Genomic DNA, 23,664 nt, shown 5'->3' with positions numbered 1-23,664 from the left:
CTCCAAGCACTTAGTGAAAAGGCTATATTAATATTAGACATTTTCTAAGGCATTTTTTTAAATAAGGCAAGCTTGAAAACATGAGTTGGGCCATCTGTCAAGAAGGGAAAGCCTTGATGAAATCACTCTCCAGATGAACTCTGGGGCAACAGCTGCCCTGGTGAAGCCATAGGATGGCCATCTATGTTTGAGAGGATGCTCTGTGCAAACGGCCTCCTCCCCTGTGACTTTGGGCCAAGACAGCCTATAAATCTGTATCTAGCAGCTATGTCCCTTTGTTTTCAGTTTCATTTTTACTCTAGAGTAGGCTAGGGCAGCCACTTACACATCGCCAAAAAAGTGGTCAAAAGAGGGCACCAATTTGCATATGCTAACTTATGCATATAGGGGCACCTTTTCAAATAGTAACTGTCGTTTAAATAGAAACACAAGACATGGCAGAGAACACTGACTCAGTGACCCGTGTGCTCGCTCAGTCTGCTGTCCAGCTGCCTGCTGCTGATGGGCTCCCACAGCTTCCCCCCCTTATGGCTCTTTGATGTTAAACCAGCCTTGGACTGGTCAGCTCATCAAGCAGAGGACTTCAAATAAGGGACTCTCCTTGGTCAGCTCTTCAAAATAAAGGGCTGTCCTCTGTCAAGCAGGACACTTGGCCTCCTAGTAGGCCCAGGAGGCCAGATCCAGACTGGGACCCTAATGTGGGGGTGGGGTTTTTAAAGAACCGGATCAGGGCCCCTGTGCCTACTCTAGAGTAAACAAGAACAGAGCATGTAGCTGCTTGACCCAGAGACAGAACAGGAATGGCTACTTCCTGGATTCTCAGGGCTCTTCCAAGCAGTGGAGGCTGGTGGCTCCGATGTCAGTGAAGCGGTGAATCCACTCTGGGTTTCAATCAGAGCCAGTCAGAACTCTAAAGGAGCTATTCAAGCTGTGATATGTCAGTGGGGCGGTGAATCTGCTCAGGGTTTCAATCTGAGCCAGTCAGAACTCTAAAGGAGCTATCCAAGGTGCTCTGCACCTTGGATAGCCTCCTTTAGAGTTCTGACTGAAACCCTGAGCAGATTCACCGCCCCACTGACATCAGAGCCACCAGCCTCCAAGACAGCTTCCATGGCCAGGAAGTGCATTCAAACACACAAACGCAGTTTCTTCCGGAATGGCCAGCTCTACAATAAAGTCAGAGCTCTCTAGAAGTATGGGCTTCACAGCGGTGGATTGTGCACGTTCAGGCACAGCTGGGCCATGACATACAAAAACCAGAGGAATATGCACTGTTATGTCAAGTGCAATTGAATTCCCTGATCAAAACTCCCTTGGTTGGGTTTTCTTCAGAAAAAAGAGCCCTGGAGACACATGAAGGTGTCTGAATGATTTACTTCGAGGTAGGGCAAAAATGGAGGCAAAGTAGCTGGTACTCCTACAGGCCAACAGATCTACGGCTCCACATCAAACCCCCAGAGAAAGGCCCTGTCCCTGCTAAGGGAGGGGAAAGGAACGCAGTGTCCTGGCAAATGACACAGCTGGCTAGAACCCTGAACAGGAACACCTCACACTGCAAGTTTTTGTTGCCAATCCCACTTGCCCCACCTGGCTCTGGGTTTTTAGGAGCCCTTGGGCAGGACACTCTCAATGGGACCCCTCCCTCAAGGAGTCTCCCTTCTCACTGCCATTGTCACCAGCCCCTCCTGCTCCTTGGTACCACTTGCCTGCTTGACAGGCAGAGAGCCAGTGAGGAAGGGGCTGGAGCATCTCCCCCATGAGACGGTTACAACAGCGGGGCTTGTTTAGCTTGGAGGGTGAAACACGATGAGGGTGAGGGGAGACACGATAGAGGTGTACAAAATCATGCATGGTGTGGAGAATGTGGAGAGGGAGACTTTTTTCTCCCTCTCTCAAAATACTAGAACCCAGTGGGGTCATCCCATGAAGCTGATTCGTGGGCGATTCAAGACAGAAAAAAGAGAGGACTTCTTCACACATAAGAACGTAAGAAGAGCCCTGCTGGATCAGACCCAGGGTCCATCTAGTCCAGCATTCTGGTCCCACGGCGGCCAACCAGCTGTCAACCAGGAACCCACAAGCAAGGCATGAGCGCAACAGCACCCCACCCACCCATGTTCCCCAGCAACTGGTGTGCGTAGGTCACTGCCTCTGGTACTGGAGGTAGCACATAGCCATCAAGACTAGTAGCCATTGATAGCCTTTTCCTCCAGGAATTTGTCCAACCCCCTTTTAAAGCCATCCAAATTGCCCTCCACACATTCCTCCAGGAATTTGTCCAACTCCCTTTTAAGAACGTAAGAACAGCCCTGCTGGATCAGACCAAGGGTCCATCTAGTCCAGCATTCTGGTCCCATGGCGGCCAACCAGCTGTCAACCAGGAACCCACAAGCAAGACATGAGTGCAACAGCATACCACCCACCCATGTTCCCCAGCAACTGGTGTGCGTAGGTCACTGCCTCTGGTACTGGAGATAGCACATAGCCATCGAGACTAGTAGCCATAGATAGCTTTTTCCTCCAGGAATTTGTCCAACCCCCTCTTAAAGCCATCCACACAGTGCATATTAGTGATGTAGTGATGGCCACCAATTTGGATGAACCCTCGGCCTGATCCAGCAGGGCTCTTCTTATGTCCGTGTGTTCTTAAGTAGGCAGTAGAATCTGCTGCTGTTCCGCCTCCTCCTCACCACCGTTGCCTGGGCCAGAGTGAGAGGCAGGAGAACAAGCAGGTTGCCATGGTAATGAGGAGCCAGTCCAGGGGGGTCTTGTCGGTGGGCCCCTGCTGGGGTGCGGGCCCTTGACAGGTGCTCAACTATTCCTACCCTTGATGCTGGCCCTCTACCCCACCTTTCCAATGAAAAAAAAGCTCAAGGCAGAGGACCTCACCATATTAACACACAGCAAGCCATGCCGTTAATAAATACAATTATTTATCCCAGGCCTATGGGCACTGGATTTTACACACATCAGCTGTGTTTGAACACTGCACCCCCTGTGTAGATGTCCAGAGTTGTCCAAGGTGGGACAGACACACCAACAGAGGAGCCATGCTCTCACTCCACTCCAGGTGCATGGGTTGGATCGGGGAGAAATATTGTCAACCCGGCCCCCGGAAGACTTGCAATCAAGGGTCAGGCTGTCACCACATCCTTCCACTGACACATTCTAACTCACCCACACATTTATGTGCAATGCATGGCTGGCTGAGGGATGCTGGGAGTTGTAGTTCAAAACATCCAGAGTGCACCACGTTTGGGAAAGCTGCTGTAGGCGCTGCTGGTTGTCAAAGGAAGTTTTATACCACCTCCATTCAGTGGAGGCACCAATGTCAGTGGGGCAGTGAATCAGCTCTGGGTTTCAGTGAGAATGCTAACGCCAACAGCTTCACACCTTGGATATCTCCTTTAGAGTTCTGACTGAATTCTGGAGTGGATTCACCGCCCTCCCCTGACATAGAGCCATCAGCCTCCACTGCCTCCATTATAAATAGCCCTGCAAGAAACAGTGCAAATGAGCTAATGATCGACCGGAAAATTTAAACGTTGAGAGGTGGAAAGAATTCAGAAGCTTGCATGTCTCGAAAACACCCACACGTCTCCGTGGTGTGGCTTTATCAGCAGGCCACAGGGGCGCCTCGCGCATGGAACCTAGTTCCTGTGGAAACAGTTGCTGAATACCTCGAGAAGCGAAACGCAGAGCTTCTGAAGCAGGTTTGGGGTAACTTAGGCTGCCCCAATGCAGCGTCCTCCCAATGTGTTGGACTACCCAATGTGTGGGCTGGCTGGGGATGAGGGAATTTGCAGTCCGACACGTCCAGAGGACGCCAGGTTGGGGAAGCCTGGAGTAAACTAAGCAGAACAGATTCCCTTGGAATGAATTTATTCTAAAGTTTATACCGTGGCTTCTACTCCTCTGGGGCTTATCTTTGCTTAATGCATTTCTTAGCCGCCTTTCAAGACTGTGGCCTTCCCAAGGCAGGAAGAGTTTAGGGGCTATTTGTGGCTTATTTTTAAAAATGTTTAACCTTTATGAATGCTTCCTCTCACAGTGGGTCTGGCTGTGCTTAATAGGGCTGTGCACCATTTTGGCCCAAAGCCCAAGTTCCAGGTGCTTTGGGCCACTTCGGGTCACTTCTGAGGTGAGGTGGAGGGTGCACAAAGCCACACAAAATGGATAGGGTTGCTCCAAAGCGCTTCAGTAGCACTTTGGAGCAATCCAGAAGCCCACCCGCCCTGCTGCCACCCAGTGCCTTACCTGGGCCCTCGGGACTTGTGCCGGCGGCCATCTTCCTGTTCCAGGGAGTCGCCATTTTTTAAAATGGTGCAAATGGCGCAGGATCTATTTCCGGAAGTACAGAGAGTCACCATTTTAAAAATGTCAACTCCCTGGAACAGGAAGACGACTGCCAGCGGGCATCACGAGGGCCCAGGTAAATAATTGGGGGGTTCCCCAGTGTTGCAGGCATGGGCCCGAAGCGGGATTTGGCCATCCAAATCCCGCTTCAGCTCTGGAGGCCGAAGCAGGTCAGGGGGCCCCCAAATCAGCCCGAAGCAAATCGGGCCCGCCACAGAAATCCCAAAATGGCCTCCGAGGCAGCTTGGCGGGGTCACCGCAGAAGAGCTGCAAACAGAGGGAGCCCTAGCCTAGCTGCCAGCAATTGGCACCCTAGTCGAACCATGCAATTGGCACCCCCAAACCCCAAGGGCAGATCTAGCTGAAGTTGTTGGTAAACGGGGAAACATTTTGCCCGTTCTCCATTTAATGAAGAGGCAACCTCCCACCCCCACCCCCATCTTCAGAATTCTTTTGCTTCAGGAAGCAGAAATATTATCATTTATAATAAAACACATCCAAAATGTTTCTTTCTTTTTCTTTAAGAAGGGTCCCGGCTGCATCGTCAGGGCGTCACAACCAACAAGGAGCCGCCAGCCCCCGAGGGCAAAGGAAGCGGCTGCTCCCAGGGGAGCCTCTCGCTCCCTGCTTCCAACTGGAGGATATCCCACGTCACCTGAGGAGGGAGCGGGTCTCCAAAGTGGGCAGGCAGGTGGCCTGACTTAGCCCCACCATCCCTAGTCAGTCCCTCGTTCACCTCCACAGCCTCGGTCATATTCCCTCTGTGCACACATGGGAACTGAAATAATGAATCTTCGTTATTTTACTTGTGTTTGTTTCCCTCAAATTTGGCTCTCCGCTTAACCTGGCACCCGGGGAGACTGCCTAGTTTGCCTATAGGGACGGGCCACCCTGGCTGCAAGTGAAACCTATTCAGCAACATGTTCTGTCTGGATGTTTATTCTTTCTGTTTAAAAAAATAAAATCTGTATATCCCACCTTACCGTCTAGCAAGATCCACGCGGCAGCTTGGCAACATAGTAAGAAACGAAATGAAGCAGCAATAAAACATGAATATAAACGCTAAAGTGATAGAGAGAACGAACAGAGTGATGGCATGGTGCAGCCTTCCCCAACCTGGTACCCTCCGTATGTGGACAGAAATCCCAGCATACGCAGCTGCTCATACTGGGTGCTGACGCTGCACCTGTTTCCTCTTCCTCCTGCCCCCATTTGCCACCCCTGTCTCTGGTGGAGGGGTTTGGGGTGGAGGCTGGCCTGCTGGGCCTTGGGGGCTTGCTCCCCAAAATCCACCGCTACCAGAGCCACTGTTTTTCTCTTGATTTATAGTCCAGAGAATTATTTAAGCACTATACCATCTGTGACATACCCTTAGGTCTTGTGGATGTGAGCCCCTGTTCTGTGCACTGTCAGCTTTAGGTCTTGAGGACTGCACTGCACATTGACAAAATCTTTCCCTGGGGGCCAGTGTGGGGTAGTGGTTAGAGTGGTGCACTAGGACTTGAGAGACCCGGGTTCTAGTCCCCACTCGGCCATGACACTCACTGGGTGGCTTTGGGCCACTCACTCTCTCTCGACATAACCCACCTCACAGGGTTGTTGTGAGGATAAATTAATGGTGGTGGAGGAGAAACATATACACTGCCTTGAGCTCCTCCTTCGAGCTTCTGCACCTTGAATGGGTCAACAGTTCTGACTGGTTCTGACTAAAAGCCGGAGCAGATTCACTGCCACACTGACATTGGAGGCACCAGCCTGCACTGCCCCAGACCTTTGCTGGGTAAACAGCTGTCATTGAGCTTTTTTAGTCCAGCTACCTTGCACCAGCCACGTACTCGGGACACATGCAGCCCGTGACAGTTTACCCCCTCCCTGACAGAATGTGGCCCTCAGCAACAAAAAGGTCCCTTAACCTCGCCCTATACATTCAGCTTCATTAAATTGCAAAGGATTAAGGAGCGGTTTTGGAGTTCGTTAACAATAAATCAGAAAAAGAATGCATTCTATTGTCAAGGCCTCCAGGAAAGTGGTGGAGAAACTCATGTGCAAACGAACAAGCAAAGAAAGAAAGAAAGAAATAAGCCAGTGTGAATACATTCACCAGTGGAATGGTCTTTAATGAATTAGCAGGAACAGGTAGGAGGCTTTTGGTGAGTCTCATGCCAGAAGGTGGCTAAGGATGCAATCCTGCGCATGTTTAGACAGAAGAAAGTCCTACAACTCAAAGCATTCCCAGCCAGCAATGCTGGCTGGGGAATGCTGGGAGTTATAGGACTTTCTTCTGTCTAAACATGCATCGAATTGTGCCCTAAGTCAGCTGTTACAGACTTTTAACCCAACAAATTCCTATTTTCAGGGCTTGGTTCTCGCAAACAATCACAAAGGAGATGATGGAAAATGTTGTGGCTGGACCTACAATGGCCATGTGTAGAGGACAGTCCTCTATTTGAAGGGCTGCCAGAGAATAGACCTCTACTTTGAAGGTGTCCTCTATTTGAAGGGCTGCCAGAGGACAGTCCTCTACTTTGAAATTCAAAGGCAATTCCTAAGTGGCCACCCTAGCTGGACTGTGTCACTTCAGATTAACTGTGCCAGGAGGGTCTGCATATACTGGAGAAGCATATGGTGATGGCCACCAATTGGGACGGCTTTAAAAGGGGTTAGACAAATTCCTGGAGGAGAAGGCTACCAATGGCTACTAGTCCTGATGGCTATGTGCAGGATGCCTATGTACACCAGTTGCTGTGGAACACGGGTGGGAGGGTGCTGTTGCACTCATCTTGACAGGAGACCACAAGCGACAGCTGGTTGGCCACTATGTGAACAGAATGCTGGACTAGATGGACCCTTGGTCTGATCCAGCAGGGCCCTTCTTATGTTCTTATATAAGGGGGATGGCTTGGTTGGAACAGACAAATAGGAGAGAGCAGATGGAAATGCAGAAAGGGAGGGCCCTGGCAAATACTGTGCTGCTGCTGCTGCTCCCACTAGGAAGAAGCAGATTAAAGAGCCATTCACAACTGATGATGAGCTTCTTTGATGAGCTTCTGCCAAGCTTTAAAAACCTGGCTGTTCAGGCGGGCATTTAAAGTGGGTTAGGGTTTTCTAGAGCAGTGTTGTTTTGTTATGTTGTTTTGTTCAGTTGATTATGTAAATTTGTTATTAGTACTGTATGCCGCCTAGAGTGGCTGGGTAGCCGGCCAGATGGGCGGCTAATAAAACTAATAAATAAACAAATAAACTGCACCACAACACTGCAGGGGATAAAGCAGCAGAGAAGCATAAGGGAAGAGGACTTCTGACTGAGGCTGGGGACTAGGTGAGAAGCCCCTGGCGACCAATTTGAGGCCCCAGTCATCCGCTGAGCTCCACTGTCTGGCACATGCACTAAACAAGAAGACTGTTTTATTCCCAGAACCAGGGCAGGCAATGCCCAAAGGCCTTTATCATGGACGCCGGAACAGCCAGCATGCAGGCAGAGCTATGTGGCTAATCTTCCCTGCTCTGTCCCCTCCCAACTGCTAGGGAAGATTAGACACAAGAGAAAGAACAATTGCACCCAGGGCAAGCCCAGGTTGTTCACAGACCAATTCAGAAGAGTAAACAAAGCATAGGAGATCAACTATAAGGAGAGGATTTTCTCACCATCGCTACTCAAGTTCAGAGATCCGAAACCCCTATTGAAGATATGCAACTCAGCCAAAACTTACTTTGCTCTGCACCTGCTACGCATAAAAAGCTTTGCCCCCAAAATGTCAAAACAGCTGTACTTTTAACATGCCCCTCAGGCACCAAGGCAAGACACTGCAAGGTAATTATTACAGAATGGTGTCTGCTTCCGTATTGTCTCGTTGTTGTTGTTGTTTTATAAAGAAAGCAAGAACTCCTATTGCTTAAATGCTTGAGAGACTTATTAAGTTCTTGTGGTTCTGCAGTGTGCAATTTCCAGTGGGTTGTGTCTGGAAGGCAATGGGTGTCTAGGGCCAAGCCATTCCCAGGAAGATGCAGAGCCAGGCTCCTGCACTCCTACTTTGTCTTGTAGTTATCGTTACGCAACAAGCTTTGGGGGAAGCTCTCAAATGAGCAGTGGTGTGCAACATTAGAACTATCTGCTCCTCCAAGGAGCCCACTCTGTATGAGTTACTGACCTGGGTGGGCCTACATATTGCAATACCTGACCCTGTAGGAACCCACACATATTCTACGATCAATATCTCAGGCCCTCCGCCGAGTACCTCTTCTGAGGGAGGTTCAAAGGAGCGCAACAAGGGAGGGCCTTTTTGGTGGTGGCCCCTCGAGTGTGTAATCTTTCCACAACAAGGACCACCCAGCCCCAACATTATCATCTTTTCAGTACCAGGTTTATTTATTTTTATTTATTTATTAAATGTATTAATCGCCTATCTGGCTGGTCACCCAGCCACTCTGGGCGATGTACAATAATAAAAACAGTTTAAAACAATAAAAATCTACATTAAAAACTGAACGAAGGTTAAGACTTTCCTCTATTTGCAGGCATTTGATGGCATATGATGGGCTCTTTGATGCAGCCGTTGAATTGTTTATGGTTGTCACTGAAATTTTTTTTAGTTGTTTTATGGGGTCTTGGTATTCTTCTAATAATTGTTCTTAGCGCTTTTTAAATTGTTGTAAAAAAAATTGTATGTTTTAATTCTGTTGCAAGCTTCCTTAAGGGCGCAATCCTATACATGCTTGGACAGAAAAGGTCCTACAACTCCCAGCATTCCCCCAGCTGGCTGGGGAATGCTAGGAGTTGTAGGACTTTTTTTCTGTCTAAACACGCACAGGATTGCATCTGTAGCCTCTTTTTCTTTTCTTCTCTTTTTAGAAAGGTGCCTAGGAAATTTAGATGACGATGGAAGGAGGCAACCCAAAGCATGCCTTATACTGAGTCAGATCATTGATCCATCTAGCTTACTATTCTCTACTCTGACTGGCTGCAAATCTCCAGAGTTTCAGGCTGGAGTTCTTCCCAGCCCTCCCTGGAGATGCTGGGGATCAAACCAGGGACCTTTTGCCTGCAGAGCATGTGCTCTACCACTGAGCTACGGCCCTTCCCAGAGGCTCATACAGCGATGCAATAGACAACTCCTCCAATGGCAGATGCTTCTAAAGCCACTCTGCATCTGGAGTGAATGGACAATCCAACCATACCCACCGGTGAGAAGAGAGCAAAATGACCTGCCCCCAACCAAGCCTGACTAGAGGGAGGCGAGGCCGGAACAGCACAAGCACACAGAAATGTAATGGGCAGCCTATTCTGTGGACTGGTAACTTCGGCTTATAGGAGACTTTCATTTTTTAGTTTGTTTAGTTCTCATAGCACAGTAGACGTCTTCCTGTAATACCTCAACTGGGGAACCCAGCAGACTGCTTTCCCTTATATACACCCAGCCACTGTCTTTTTAGATGTAGTCAAGCACTCTCTACATATTTAATTAATTAATGGCTAATCGTAGGCACGCATCCCTCAGCCATACCTTGGTAGGAGTGAGATGGGTTTGGTAGTGAGTCCCAAAACTGGAAGGGGTTCAGAGGAGGGCAATGAAGATGATCAGGGGACTGGAAACAAAGCCCTATGAGGACAGACTGAAAGAACTGGGCATGTTTAGCCTTGAGAAGAGAAGACTGAGGGGAGATATGACAGCTCTCTTCAAGTCCTTGAAAGGTTGCCACAGAGAGGAAGGCCAAGATCTCTTCTCGATCATCCCAGAGTGCAGGACATGGAATAATGGACTCAAGTGACAGGAAGCCAGATTCTGACTCGACATCTGGAAAAACTTCCTGTTAGAGGAATATGAGAATGGAACCAATGACCTAGGGAGGTGGTGGGCTCTCCCACACTGGCGGCATTCAAGATGAGGCTGGACAGCCACTTGTCAGGGATGCTTTAACTTGGATTCCTGTAGGGTGTTGGACTCGATGGTATTATAGGCCCCTTCCAACCCTACTATTCTATGATTCTATGATTCCCACCCCGAGCTCCCAGCCCTGTAGGAGATTGTTTGGCGCCTACAGCTGGATCATTGCACCCTTGGGAGTTGTGTGATAGGACATTGAAGGGAAAATGCAAACCAATTAAGAAAAATGGGTCCAGATCATGTAGTTTCAGGTCCATCAAAATGCAGAGGTCTGTGATGCATATTTTAATCCAGAAAGGCCATAATGCTTTGATAACTCTGGGGTGGGGAATAGCTGCATACATTAACACCATATCGTGCTAAGCACTGCAAAGAGCTCAAAACCGATGACAGTTTTAGGTGCCAGTGGGTGAGGGTGTCTCAAACTGGAGCTCTTAGCGCTCAGGGTCCAACACCACTCCGCCTGCGCCAACAGCACTCTGGTTCCACAGTAAGCCTGGCACACAGAGCTCTGTGGCTCAAGGAGGCCAACTGGCTGCTGTACCAGCCTGCCTAAGTCCTCAGTCAGCTGACACTCTGGAGCCAATCCTTGTACACCAGGCCCTATAAAAGCCTAGCATCAGAGCTTGATCCCCAGTCTGAACAACTTGTCTTTGGTGAGAGGATCCTGTCTGAGCCCCTTTGGATCTTGACCTCTGCCTGGTTTTGACACTTACAAAGGCTTAACCCTTTGTAATCCCTGCACAGAAATCTTACAACATATGGAAAATGTGAAAGCAGTCACTTTTCTGGTTGTATGTGGTAAGCAAAAATCACCTGCAGGTGACCAGGAAGAGAAGGGTTTGTAAATTTGATGAGAGTTGGTGCTTCTTTTTCTTTTCATTTTTCAAATCATCAGTATACTACAAGTGACTACATAGGAATTGTGTGGGCAGGTGAGCAAGTAAAAAAAACACACCTTGCTGGCTTGTAAACTTTGTAGACTTCTTTGAAATGCTGATGATCTATGTTCACATCTAGGCTACGTGGCTGTTACATAAATGTTAGAAAGTGATCTTCCACTGAACCCAATCTGTGCAGTACACCTGCATGATGTATGTTAATTACATTTCTATACTGCCCAATAGCCGAAACTTTCTGTGTGGTTCACAACAATGCAATTGGAACTGGTGTGTTAGGGTTCCACATGTTATATTAAATACATAGCATGCAAATTTCTCTTTTACTCAAAAGTAATCATGGGGGCCTCATCCAATTGGAACCACAGAGTGTGAGGAGGGAAGATTTAATCATTCCCTTCCACAGCCATGCACGCCCCACCACACAAAATTACAGTTCTGAGTACAGTTAGGGATGTACAGATTTTGTAAAATCTGTTCCATCTGCGTTGTGTGGTTGCCAGGTACCTTTCGTTCCATCGGCTGCTCATTGGCAGAATTGGATTTTTTCCAATTTCCTGAACTTGCGTTTTTGCGCACTTGTGCAAATTTGCACTTGCACAAACTCACAGTTGCTAAACTGCACAAATCCCGCCCTCCCCATGTGCATTTTCATGCTTTAGCCTATGGGGAAAATGTGCACATTGGGCCGGTGTTTTTTTTATTTTATGTATTTTTCTACAACTAAATGTGTCTAAAATTCCAGAAACTAGTCTACAGAATCCATGAGATTCGGGAAAAGCTGGTCTGCTATGGAATCTGCAGGTTGGATTCTTAGAGGGAAGGGGTGGTCCCTGCCATCCTTAAGGAGGCAGTAGTGCGACCACTCCTGAAGAAACCCACTCTGGACCCAATGGTATTAGACAACTAATGCCCAGTCGCAAATACCCCTTTCCTAGGGAAGGTATATTGGGTGACTATTCCTCAGCAATGCACTCTATGTGGGGCTGCCCTTGAGACTGGCCCAGAAGCTGGGGCCAGTGCAGAATGCAGCAGCTCAGCTGTTGTCGGGAGGTGCCCCTTTTCAGCATGTAACTCCTTTGCTGAGGGGACTGCACCGGCTAGTGCTAGTGTACAAAGCCCTAAACAACTTGGGACCAGGATACCTAAGAGAGTACCTTCTTCTTTACCAACCTACCCAGTCACTGAGGTCATCAGAGGGCTTGCTCCTAGTGGTTCCACATGGACTTATGGCCTGGCAGAAGTCCACCAGGTAGAGAGCCTTCAGCGTAGTGGCCCCTTCCTGTGGAACTCCCTGCCTTTGGAGGTCAGGCAGGCGCCAATGTTGTGTTGCTTTCGGTGCCCCCTGAAGACGTTGTTATTTCAAGAGGCCTTCCCTGTGTGACCAGCTGCGGTTTATTATGCTCAGAATTTGTTCTTTTAAAATGTTTTGCTTTAATTATGGGGTTTTATTCTTTTACCTTGTTGTTCATCGCTCCAAAATCTTTGATGTGGATGAAAAATAAATATTGTAAATAAATAAAAATAAATAAATCCAAACTCATTTTATTCTGTTGTGGATTTCTCAAACATCCCTAGTAACAGTGGTAGTAAAATAGCATCCACTGACCTTAATGGGACCTTTTTTTGTAAAAAGGTCCCAATAATGCTATACTGTTGGGAGTGATTTTCAGAGGGGTCATGGCTGGGGACGGAAGGATTATCTCCTCCTCGTGCACTGCAGGATCAGGGGCCCCATGCTTACTTTTGAATAAAATGGGGATGTGGAACCTCCAGCCCGAAGAGGTTCTGTATCTACCCTGCAGAGCCTCTTTGGCTTTTTCCAGGGGCAGGGCTTGGCCTCCAAATCCCACCCCTTGGAGGAATTTGCCCTGGAGGAACTCCTGTTGTTATCTCCAATCACAGGTTGGAGATAACGGTGGGGATGTGTGCAGTGGGGGACTCGAATGGTGGCTGCCCAGCACCATCAGAGTCCTTTTGCACGATGCCCCCAAGGGAACGGTGCATGCTGTGCAAAGCCAGGAACCTGGCTGGTGTCAGGAGGAACAGCTGCTCTTTCCAGCACCAGCCAAGTCTCTTTTTCCATACTGGGAGTTGGGCAAAACAGTCGGGGGAGGAGGGCAAGCTGGGTGACATCATCTGACCCACGGAGGGCCTGGGGCAGGGCAATTCAGCCACCCTACCCTATAACTGTTCTGTACTCCTGAAATAAGAGGATCTCAGCAGCAGTGGAAAAGGCTTCATCCTGAGGCCATGAAAAGCAGCTGCCAGTCCCAGTTGACAATACTAGATGGCCAATGGTACCACTCAGCATATGGTGGACAGAAGAAATTGTCAACATCTGTACAAGGAAGCCGCAGCAAGATTTGGCCCAGAAGCAGTGAAAGCAGGTAAGAGGAAGAGAATTCTCTCCAAAACTGGCCTCATGGAACCATCAGACCAATTTGATAGAAAACATTACACTTTTATACCACCCAGAATGCTTTGGCTATGGGGTGGAATAGAAATGTAATGAATGAATGGACATGTACACACACAAACATTTCCACAAATCCCAACTGAATGATTTGTTTCTGGTGCAAAGACCTTCATGTGTTCCCAATTAACTGTCTTCTTAGGGCATTCACATGAGCCTCCTTACACAATGAAAGCACACCCGAGGGGATCACGGTGTCATACCAGCTAGCTGTATTTCCAACACATGCAAGTGCCACACCAGCCACATATTCTGCAGTTGTGTGAAGGAAACCTACACATCTGCCAATGCAAATGCGTAGGACTTTTCCACGTGAAGGGGAATTTTGGGCCCAAGGGCAGAGGGGTAAGGGTTATACTACCACAAAACTGGCAGAATAAAAATATTGGAAAGACTATCAGGAACAATACTGCTGAACTCAACTGCAAGACTATAGCAGGAGTAGGTCACTTGTAGCCCTCCAGATGTTTTGGCCTACAACTCCCATCCTCCTTCACCATTGGCTATGCTGGCTAGGGCTGATGGAAGTTACAGGCCAAAAGATCTGGAGGGCCACTCCTGTTCTAGTTGTTCACCCCTGGACAATACAATATGGCATTAGGCCTCTCCTAACCTCTGACTTGCGTGCATAACCCGAACATATAGCTCTCTGTGGAATGTGGCTCTCTCCATGGGTCATGTGTGGGCAACCCTATTTGTCAAGCTGGAACAAATACATTCAAAGAAGCCCCACCCATTCCCAAACATGTTACATAATGGACGGAAAGGCTCTGAGGTAAGCCAAGAGGCTGCTAGCTTGTTTGATTTTGTCTAATACCCCCTGTACAGACAGCCATCAGAAGATGACAAGATTGCTCATGATGAAACTTCAAATGTCACAGTAAACCACAGACTCTTCTCCAGTGATGGAGCGACAGTGCTGGTGAAGAGGGTGCAGGGAGACCACAAGCCCCACACAAATCTATCCAGAAACAACTCAGCAAGAAATTTGTTCCCATCCAGCCCGCAGGCCAGCTATAAAAACCCTTATCCAAAAGAGAACACCATTTATCAACACTCAGTTTTTCTAATCCTTGTCAAACGGGTTAAAATTTGGCATCGCATTTTATCCTCACAGTAACCCTGTGAGGCTGGTTATGCCAAGAACACCTATGGGGAGGGACCGGGCAGGCTTAATGGTCATGTGCCCTAGTTTACAAGGACAGTCCTTTATTTGAAGCCCTGTCAAAGGACAGGCCTCTGTTTGAAAATGTTCTCTCTTTGTAGAGCTGTCCAGTCCAAAGCCTGTTTGACGAGAAAGACCCATAAGGAGGGAGAGAGGGAGGGAGGCCCTGAAGTTGCCCATCCACAGTTAGCATCTGGCCAGCAGACTGAGCAGCAGGTCACCTGTCCAGTCTTCTCCACTACGGTCATATGGATTGCATTGCTATTTAGGTAATATCAATTATTTCTAAATTGACATCTATACTTCTAACGTAGCATATGCAGATGTTATGCCAATCTATGCCCTCTTTTTGGCAGTGCCTGAGGCCAGCCTACATCTTTGCACCTTGTGTAGCTCCTTCAGAGTTCCGACTGGTTCTGACTGAAACCCGAAGCGGATTCACCACCCCACTGGCTGTGGCACCACTGGGATCATGACCAGAAACGGCTCCTGCAGTGGCGTGGATGCAACCAGGAATCTGAATTACAAAAGTGCCAAGCCTCTTGGACAGCTTGTGGGGGGTGGGGATGCAGGAAGGACACCCATGTGGTTTTAGCTAACTAAAGCAAATCCTCTCATGCGATTTTTACCATGTGGTTACTGTCAGTGCCTCCTCCCCGAAAAGAACATGCTGGGTAGGGACTTCATGCAAAACAAATGACCTACCCCTGTTATTAGTTGACTTTCTGGGCTGTGGGAGAACTCACTCACTACCAGGCCAATGTATGAACTACCCCACCACCTTTTTTTTTTAGCACCAGCCAGATACAACAGCCAGGCAACATTCATGAGAGAAAGTAAGAAGGTTAGAGACTCGGACTCCATCCCTGATCAAGCAAGACTGGGCTCTCAGCTTGTGCATGGCCAATTCCCCTCAAACCTCTCTGTGCAAACATGCGCAGGAGATGGCTCCTTTCCCACACATACTCATGGGATCATTTCCCAAAAATCTGCCCAGGAAAAGTTGATTTGGGGGTAGAGAGGAACCAACAGGGTACAATAAATACTATCTACAGCAGCCTTTGCCCTCCCAAGGTCTTGGACTACAACTCCCATCTTCCCCAGCCAGAATGGTCCTGCTGGGTGGGGAAGATGGGGGTTGTAGTCCAACACATCTCAAAGGCGCCTGGGGAAGGCTGACTTAATAAATAACCCTACCTCCTCCACACTTTACATCAAAATCAGCCTTTATTCTGTCCCGCTGCCTCTGAGCAAAATGGTTCTCCATTTAAGTGGTTTGTGTTCGAAAGCTGTCATTTATGGCTCACTCTCTTCTTAAGCTGCAGGACCCGTAACAACCTATCTTTTACCCCTAAAGGCTCAGAGTCTGTAAGTATGAACAAAAGCATTGCCTGGCTAGATGAAACAGAAGCGGAGCCATGCTGGATCAGACAAAAGGCCTCTCTAGTCCAGCATTCTGTTAACATACTGGCCAACCACCTGCCTGTGGGAAGCCCACAACAGGGCATGAATACAACAGCAGCCTCCCACTCATGTTTCCCAGCAACTGGTATATAGAGGCATATTGCTTCTGATGCTGGAGGTAGCATATAGCTATCCTGATTAGTAGCCATTGATAACTTTATCCTCCATGAATTTGTCCAATCCCCTCGTAAAGCCATCTAGGTTGGTGACCATCATTACATCTTGTGGCATCGCATTCCATAGTTTAACTGTGTGCCATGTGAATAACACACTAACTTTGGGTTATATCCAATGACAGTCCTACTTAGAGTATACTCATTTAAATGAATGGGACTTAGGTAATGCTGGACGCAAGCCTTTGTTGACATCCACAGCGGTTCTATTTAGTTTCACAGTGAATAGCCTTTGACAAATCTATCTTACAGTAATGTGTCTAAGGGTGCAATCCTATACATGTTTAGACAGGAAAAAGTCCAACTCCCAGCATTCCTCAGCCAGGGCTGGCTGGGGAATGATGGGAGTTGTTGGACTTTTTCCTGTCTAACATGCTTAGGATTGCGCCCTAAACCTTTCTTTTTAAAGCTGGGTAAGCTTGCAAACATCACATCTAATGGCATCAGTTAACTGTGTCTAATGTGAAGGAGCACTTCCTGAACTCACTACCAACCAGCTTCACGGGGTGAACCCCCCGCCCCCCTGCAAAGTTGCAGTGCAATGCGTTCACACCTTTTCGAAGTGTAGAAGGAGGCTCCCTCACATTAATCTCAGCAGCAAAATGTAGTTTGCTCATTCCACTCTGTATTAAAACTACTTCAGTCTGTTCTCAGACTTCTGTCCATTCCAAAAGCTATAAAATCATAAAACTCTTATGACAACAGGCTTACAGTTGTATCAGAAAGGCTTTGGAAAATAAGATGGTCTTCAGCAAGTGCTGAAAGAACAATTAGGCAGGCACCAGGGCCTAGATGGACCTCTCTGGAGAAAACGTTCCATAACTGCAACACCACCACAAGAAGGGCCTCTCTCTGGTTGCCACCGGCTTTGCCTCAGATGGTGGCCAGGGGCCGGGATTTATTTCTTGACCGCCTTTCAGAGCAGAAGCCCTCCCAAGGCTTACAGCAATGAAATACATAAAAATGCATTGAATAATGGAGTGTGAAGGGTGCAGCATGTGAAACAGGTCTTTTATCAAGCAATTCTACCCAGGATGAACTTAAGAACATAAGAATTATAAAATAGTAGGGTTGGAAGGGGCCTACAAGACCATCAAGTCCAACCCCCTGCTCAAGGCAGGAATCCAAGTCACAGCATACCTGACAGGTGGCTGTCCAGCCTCATCTTGAATGTCTCCAGTGTGGGAGGGTGCACTACCTCCCTGGGTCATTGGTTCCATTGTTGTATTGCCCTAACAGTCAGGACGTTTTTCCTGATGTTCAGCCGGAATCTGGCTTCCTGTAACTTGAGCCCATTATTCTGTGTCCTGCACTCTGGGATGATCAAGAAGAGATCCTGGCCTTCCTCTCTGTGACAGCCTTTCAAGTATCATAGAATAGTATAGCATCATAGAATACTAGGGTTGGAAGGGGCCTACAAGGCCATCAAGTCCATCTAATATGATAGTGGTCTTCAAGTACTTGAAGACCCCTATCATATCTCCCCTCAGTCTTCTCTTCTCATGTCTAAACATGCCCAGTTCTTTCAGTCTCTCCTCATAGGGCTTTGTTTCCAATCCCCTGATCATCCTTGCTGCCCTCCTCTGAATGCTCTTCAGCTTGTCTGCACCCTTCTTCAAGTGCACTGCCCAGAACTGGACACAGTACTCCAGATGAGGCCTAACCAGTGGTGAGTAGAGGGGAACTAGTACTTCCCGGGATTTGGAAGCAATGCTTCTATGAATGCAGCCCCAAAGAGCATTGGCCTTTTTTGCAGCCACATCACATTGTTGGCTCATATTCAGCTTGTGATCGACAACAATTCCAAGACCCTTCTCGCTTGTAGTGTTGTTGAGCCACGTATCCCCCATCTTGTAACTGTGCATTTGGTTTCTTTTTCCTAGGTGCAGAAAAGAGAGCCATAGTTCATCGGACCAAGGTCTATCTAATCTAGCGTTCTGTTGCACACAGTGGCCAACCAGCTGCCCACAGGAAACCCACAAGCAGAACATGAGTGCAGCAGCACCCTCATGACAGAATGCACCCCCAGTATATTAATAGTTAATCATCTACTGCTTCCCATATATAAAAATAAATAAATCGCTAAGTAGTTTACAAAATGAAAAGTTAAGATACTACATAAAAAGTACAGACGTTTGTCCATTAAGGGTGCAATCCTATGCATGTTTAGACAGAAAAAAGTCTGACAGCAATGCTGGCTGGGCAATGCTGGGAGTTGTAGGACTTCTTTCTATCTACACATGCATAGGATCATGATGTATGGATACAATTTTTGTTGTTCTGGTTGTCTTTTAATGTTTTAATATTTTTACAATTTTAATATTGATGATTTAATTATATTTTTAACTTTTGTACAGTTGTATTTATATTTCTATTTATAGGTTTTAATTGTAGCCGTTTTAACGTTGTAAGGCCGCCTTGAGTCCCAGTATTAGGGAAAAGGTGGGATATAAATAAATAAATAAATAAATAAATAAAATTGTGCCCTAAAATGTTCAAAATATGTAAGGAAAATGCATATTAAACTGGTTGGAAAAGCACTCTCTACCAGCTCCTGAAGAGAATACCTTGCTTACCACTCCTAGATAAGAACAGAAGAACAGCCATGCTGGATCAGACCAAGGGTCTATCTTGTCCAGCATTCTGTTCATACAATAGCCCATTGGAAACCCATGAGTGCAGCAGCACCCTCCTTCGCATGTTCCCCAGCCACTGGCGTACAGAGGCAGACTGCCTCTGATACTGGAGGTCGCATACAATCATCAAGACTAGTAGCCATTGATAGCCTTCTCCTCTCAAAGCCATCCGAATTGCTGTCCATCACTACATCTTGAGGAAGTGAATTCCATATGTGCTGGATGTAGTCACACTGTATGGCCCAGGTGGGAGAAGAACTGGGCATCGTGAATGGGCCTAGAGGTCACATACAGTGGGAGGGATAGAGCATGTGAATCCGGAGACCCATTCGGAATGGGCAAACCATTACATCTGAACTGGGTGAAAGGCAGTGTGGTTCAAGCTATGTTCTGGGAGGAATGCTGAAGTTACTCATCTGATTATCAAGGTGTTCCTCCAAGAGCATATAAAAATGGTGGACAAACAGGGCCACAGCCATTGGGGGAGTGGGGGCTGTGTGGGCTTTGCGCCCTCAGGGCATTCTCAGATCCCTTCATGGAGGGTTCAGCTGTCATTAAGGGCATCAGCGGGGAGCATGCGACACCATCTTGACTTCCACAGAAGGCAGGGGGGATATAAAATGTAATAAATGAAACTGCAAAGAAGTATGAGACAGCCATACAACACGGTCTCTCAGCAATTCATAAAGTGCTCCCAAATGAGAAAGGGTTCTGTGGCCAGTGGAACTGGATGTTATGTAGGAAAAGGATGCAAAAATGAAGAAGGTAGCCTTGAAGTTACCATGGGAGAGTGGGGTTGAAGGGGAAAGACTCATCAATAAATTAAACACGGGTAGGGTGTACATTTAGAATGAACCCGATTTGAATGGCAGAAACAAATCCCTTCCAGTCTGGTTGTGATGGGGTAACAGGGAACTTCTTCCTTTAATGCAAGGATGGGGGACATTTTTTCTGTCAAGGGCCATATTCCCTCAGGGGCAATCTGTCAGGGGCAACATGCCAGTGGAAAGCCAGAAGTGGTTGGAGACACCCCTTCTCTCTCTCTCTCTCTCTCTCTCTCACACACACACACCTTCTTTCTCTCTCTCTTTCTCTTTCCCTCTCACCCTCTCCATCCCACTGAGTAGGCTCAGGTCTGAACTGTCTGGCCCAGTTTCAAAAGCTCTCTGCAAGCAAATGCCACAGGCTGCCCATCCCATGTTTCAGTGTGTGTGTCAGCTTCACACATTCAACATTCTAGCAATCAGATCAGCCTTCCCCAGCCTGGAGATGTGTGGGACAGCAAGTCCCATAATTCCCAGCAGGCTGGACCAGGAGAGGGATTCTGTACCTTTAATGCTTTTGTAGGAGGACTTTCCACAGGTGCATCGTGGTGCACCTCTGCATGACAAACTGCACCTGCTCCATCCCCTTTTCTATGCAACAGTTAAAAGATACAGGAGGGATCTTCTCTGCCTTTGCAGCTCGGCTCCCTGCTCAACAGAGATTATCAGCACCATTTCTTCTGTTCCCTCTGGCCAACACATTTGAAACTACAAGGTTTCAGTTGCTATGATTCCTCCTGGGAAATTTCCAGCCTCTTTTCTACATCTCCGACTGGGAAGAATCAATAGGCATGCATCTTACTCCAGCATTTCTTGTCCATGTGTCGATTACTGCAAGCTACAAACACACTCCCAAACCTTCTTATTAGACAAGTCAAGATAGCGGTTTAAAAAATGCCACCCTGCCTCACAAATATCCCAAGCTTCTGAACTGCACAGGAGTCTTCATCAGCCCCCCACCACAAAAAACCTAATTAGCTCATTCTTCACTGCACGGAGGGCAAGTTAACAATTCCAAAAGGCTTGAGCAACTTCAGTTGTTTTTATTTAAAAGGAGGAGGAAGCTGTAAATTCTGCTTAGAAGCCATGAGGTATATCTATTTTAGTTTGCTTCATGGCAGATGCAGCTTTTCAGCTCAAACTGCACAACCTTAAGCTCCTGGCTCTGAAGAAATAAATACTGGGGAAGAAAAATACTTTTTGGTATTTGGGGCATCAGCCCCACCTAGGGTAGTTAAAAATGTTGAATACCAGATGCTGTGGGTAAAGACAAAAGGTCCCCCTTTGAAACTGATACAGTAAAGTAGGGTCCGGGATCCAACAAAGTATTCCTCACAACACAGAATTAATTTGTGGCAGAATTAACTTTTTGGACTTCCATTCCTATCAGCCCCAGCCTGCATGGCCAAAGGTCCAGAAAGCTAGGATTTGTAGTTCAAAACATCTGGAGGGCAGCAGGTTGGAGAAGGCTGACTTCTGGAATTTAGCACCACAAGATGTGGTGATATCTTGTGACAGTAAAGTAAATCTCCCTGTGTGGCGGTATATTGACTTTACTTAAATAAATAATGTACTTTATTTAAAGTAAATCACCCGCTTCTCAGCCAGAAAATCTCTCAGAGTGGTTTACAATCAGTAAAACAAGGTAGTCCCTACCCACAAGTGTTCAGTAAAAAAAAGACACCACACTCAAGGAAAGGGAGAGGGGGAGAGAAGAGGGAAAAAGCCATTAGCTTAGATGGCGGGGGGGGGGGGGCAGACACATTCCTGGTGGGCATGGCCTCCCAGCCCTTATAGTTAAGGCAAGGTGCCTCCAAACAGCACAAGCTGTAGGACAAACAGTGGCCGGCCATCACCTTTGTACCACACTTGAGCTTCCCCAAGACATCTGGCTGGCCACGGATGGATACAGCTGGCTGGGTTAGATGTACCTTTCGTTGGGTCCAACAACGTCATTCTTTCATTTTATTTTTAATTTCCCCAGATGTCAGCATCAAACCTCGAGACGCTCTGATGAAAAACCACGATCCAATGCCCAAACCATTCGATGCCCATTGCCGGCATTCGCGCATGCATGCGCGCGTGCACATTACCCACCGGCACAGCTGCGAGTTCCACAGGAGAGGTCTCAGCTACTCACCCAGCCTTCGAAGCTGTCGGAGGACCCAGGGCCGTGGAGCAGGTCGTGGAAGCGCACGGTGCAGTTGGCCACGAAGTCATCGTAGCCGATGGGGGTGCCGTGGAAGACGGCCAACTCCACTTGGCACCCATTGGTGACAACAGTGGAGAACTCCTCGTTGTACGTGGGCTTGTTGGTCTTCTGCTTGGTGCTGGTCTGGCCCACGCGCACCTGGTCCACGCTCACTGTGATGTAGGGGTCCAGCAGCTGGTGGCCTTTCTTGAAGAGCGAGTGCCGGAGCGACCAGCGGGTGGGCTGGAGCCCCACCGCTTCACCAACGCGCACCTTCATGTACCCGTCGAACTTCATGGCGCCGGACATAGCGGGCGCCCCAGCCGGGCAAGAAGAGGGGCGCCTCCTCCCTCAGGGACCGGGAAGCCAAAGTTGTTGCGTCCGGCCGGCTCTGCGGTGGCTTGGAGCCCAGCTGTCTTCAGGCGACAGGGCAACCGGTGGCCCCGGGGCTCCGGGCCATGCTGTCGAGTGCCCCAATCCGGATCCAAGCGCCCTTCTTCCTTCCCTTCCCTTCCCTTCCCTTCCCAGGGGACGGAGGACGCAAGCGGGGCGGCTGCGGCGGCTTCACTTCACGCCGGCTCCTCGGAGAGCCGGGGGGATCATGGAAACGCAACGGGAAAGCGAGGCGCAGCGAGAGAGGGGCACGGCAGCCCCGCGGAGCGCCGCGTCTCCGGCCGAGCGGCCCCCCCGCGCTTCTGGCGGCACATGAGCGACCGAAACGCTTCGCGGCTCCCACGCGGCGTCGGGTTCCTCCCCCCGCACCTCTCGCTCCCGCTCTGCTCTCCGGTCCAGGAAGGAGCCGCAGCCAAGACGACACCGCCTTCAGCGCGTGAAGCTCGCCCGGGCAACAGCCGCCAACCCACACACGGGCCACGGGCTCCCGTTCAGCAAGAGAGAAGATTAAGAACGCGCCCCCGCCGAGCCTTCCTCTTCCCTCCCTCCCTTCCTTCTTCGCTTCCTCGCTTCTCTGTGCTTAAGAGGAGCTTCCAGTCCCGAGGAGGGAGAGAGAGGCAGAGAGAGAAGTGGTTGCTAAGCCAGGGAAACACCTGAGGGAGGTGACGAGCCCAGGCCGGGAGAGGCGGAGCCGCCCGGCCCGGCCCTGCCGGGCTTGCCCTGTGCGCGAGGCGGGAGCGCGCCAGCTCCGCGCGGAGTTTGCTCGTCGGAACTGGGCGGCTCGCGCCTCCTGGCCGAACCCAAGCCGGGAGGCTGACGCGACGCGCGAGCGGTTCACGCGTTGCCACTCCGCCTCCTCCTCGGCCCCCGGCTCTCTTCGCGGGGAGGCGCCTCCGAGCCCGTCTCCGTCCCTCCCCATTCCAGCCCTCCCGAAAGGCGGGCCTCCGAAGCTCCAATGTTAATCTCGACGGGCCACGGCCCTCTCCGGGGAGCCGCAGCCGGAAAACCCGCTTCTTCGCAGCCCCGGCTCCAGCCCAAGCCAGCGAACATCTTTGTCGGAGGACAGGGCCGGGCGGAACAGGGCGGGCTGCCCAGGTCGCCTCCGATCTCGTCTGATCTCGCACGCTAAGCGGGGTCAGCCCTGGTCACCGCTTGGGTGGGGCGCTGCCTGGGAACCAGGCTTCCTGCACTGAACAGGGGGTTGG

The 23,664-nt window shown here is 49.0% G+C and overlaps 1 protein-coding gene across 2 annotated transcripts in view; it reads right to left on the bottom strand.

The window, feature by feature from the left end:
- Positions 1-23,370, bottom strand: part of PRKCH (protein kinase C eta) — a 156,490-nt gene extending 133,120 nt beyond the window's left edge. The window contains exon 1 of one of the 2 annotated variants that reach the window (XR_014788084.1): positions 22,016-23,319. Coding sequence is in view for 1 of the 2 variants with exons in the window: in XM_084836590.1 (XP_084692716.1) it covers positions 22,016-22,375 (360 nt within the window). In the remaining variant the exon portion in view is untranslated. Of the gene's footprint in view, positions 1-22,015 lie in introns of both variants that reach the window. The other variant, XM_084836590.1, reaches the window with a different exon arrangement.
- Between the last annotated feature and the right edge of the window lie 294 nt (positions 23,371-23,664).

The sequence above is a fragment of the Heloderma suspectum genome, chromosome 1, assembly GCF_057233095.1.
Source record: "Heloderma suspectum isolate Gila_16-S chromosome 1, 16-S_ref, whole genome shotgun sequence".
Taxonomy (NCBI): domain Eukaryota; kingdom Metazoa; phylum Chordata; class Lepidosauria; order Squamata; family Helodermatidae; genus Heloderma; species Heloderma suspectum.
The sequence above is the reverse complement of the archived record's forward strand: the minus strand, read 5'-3'. Positions and strand labels throughout refer to the sequence as shown.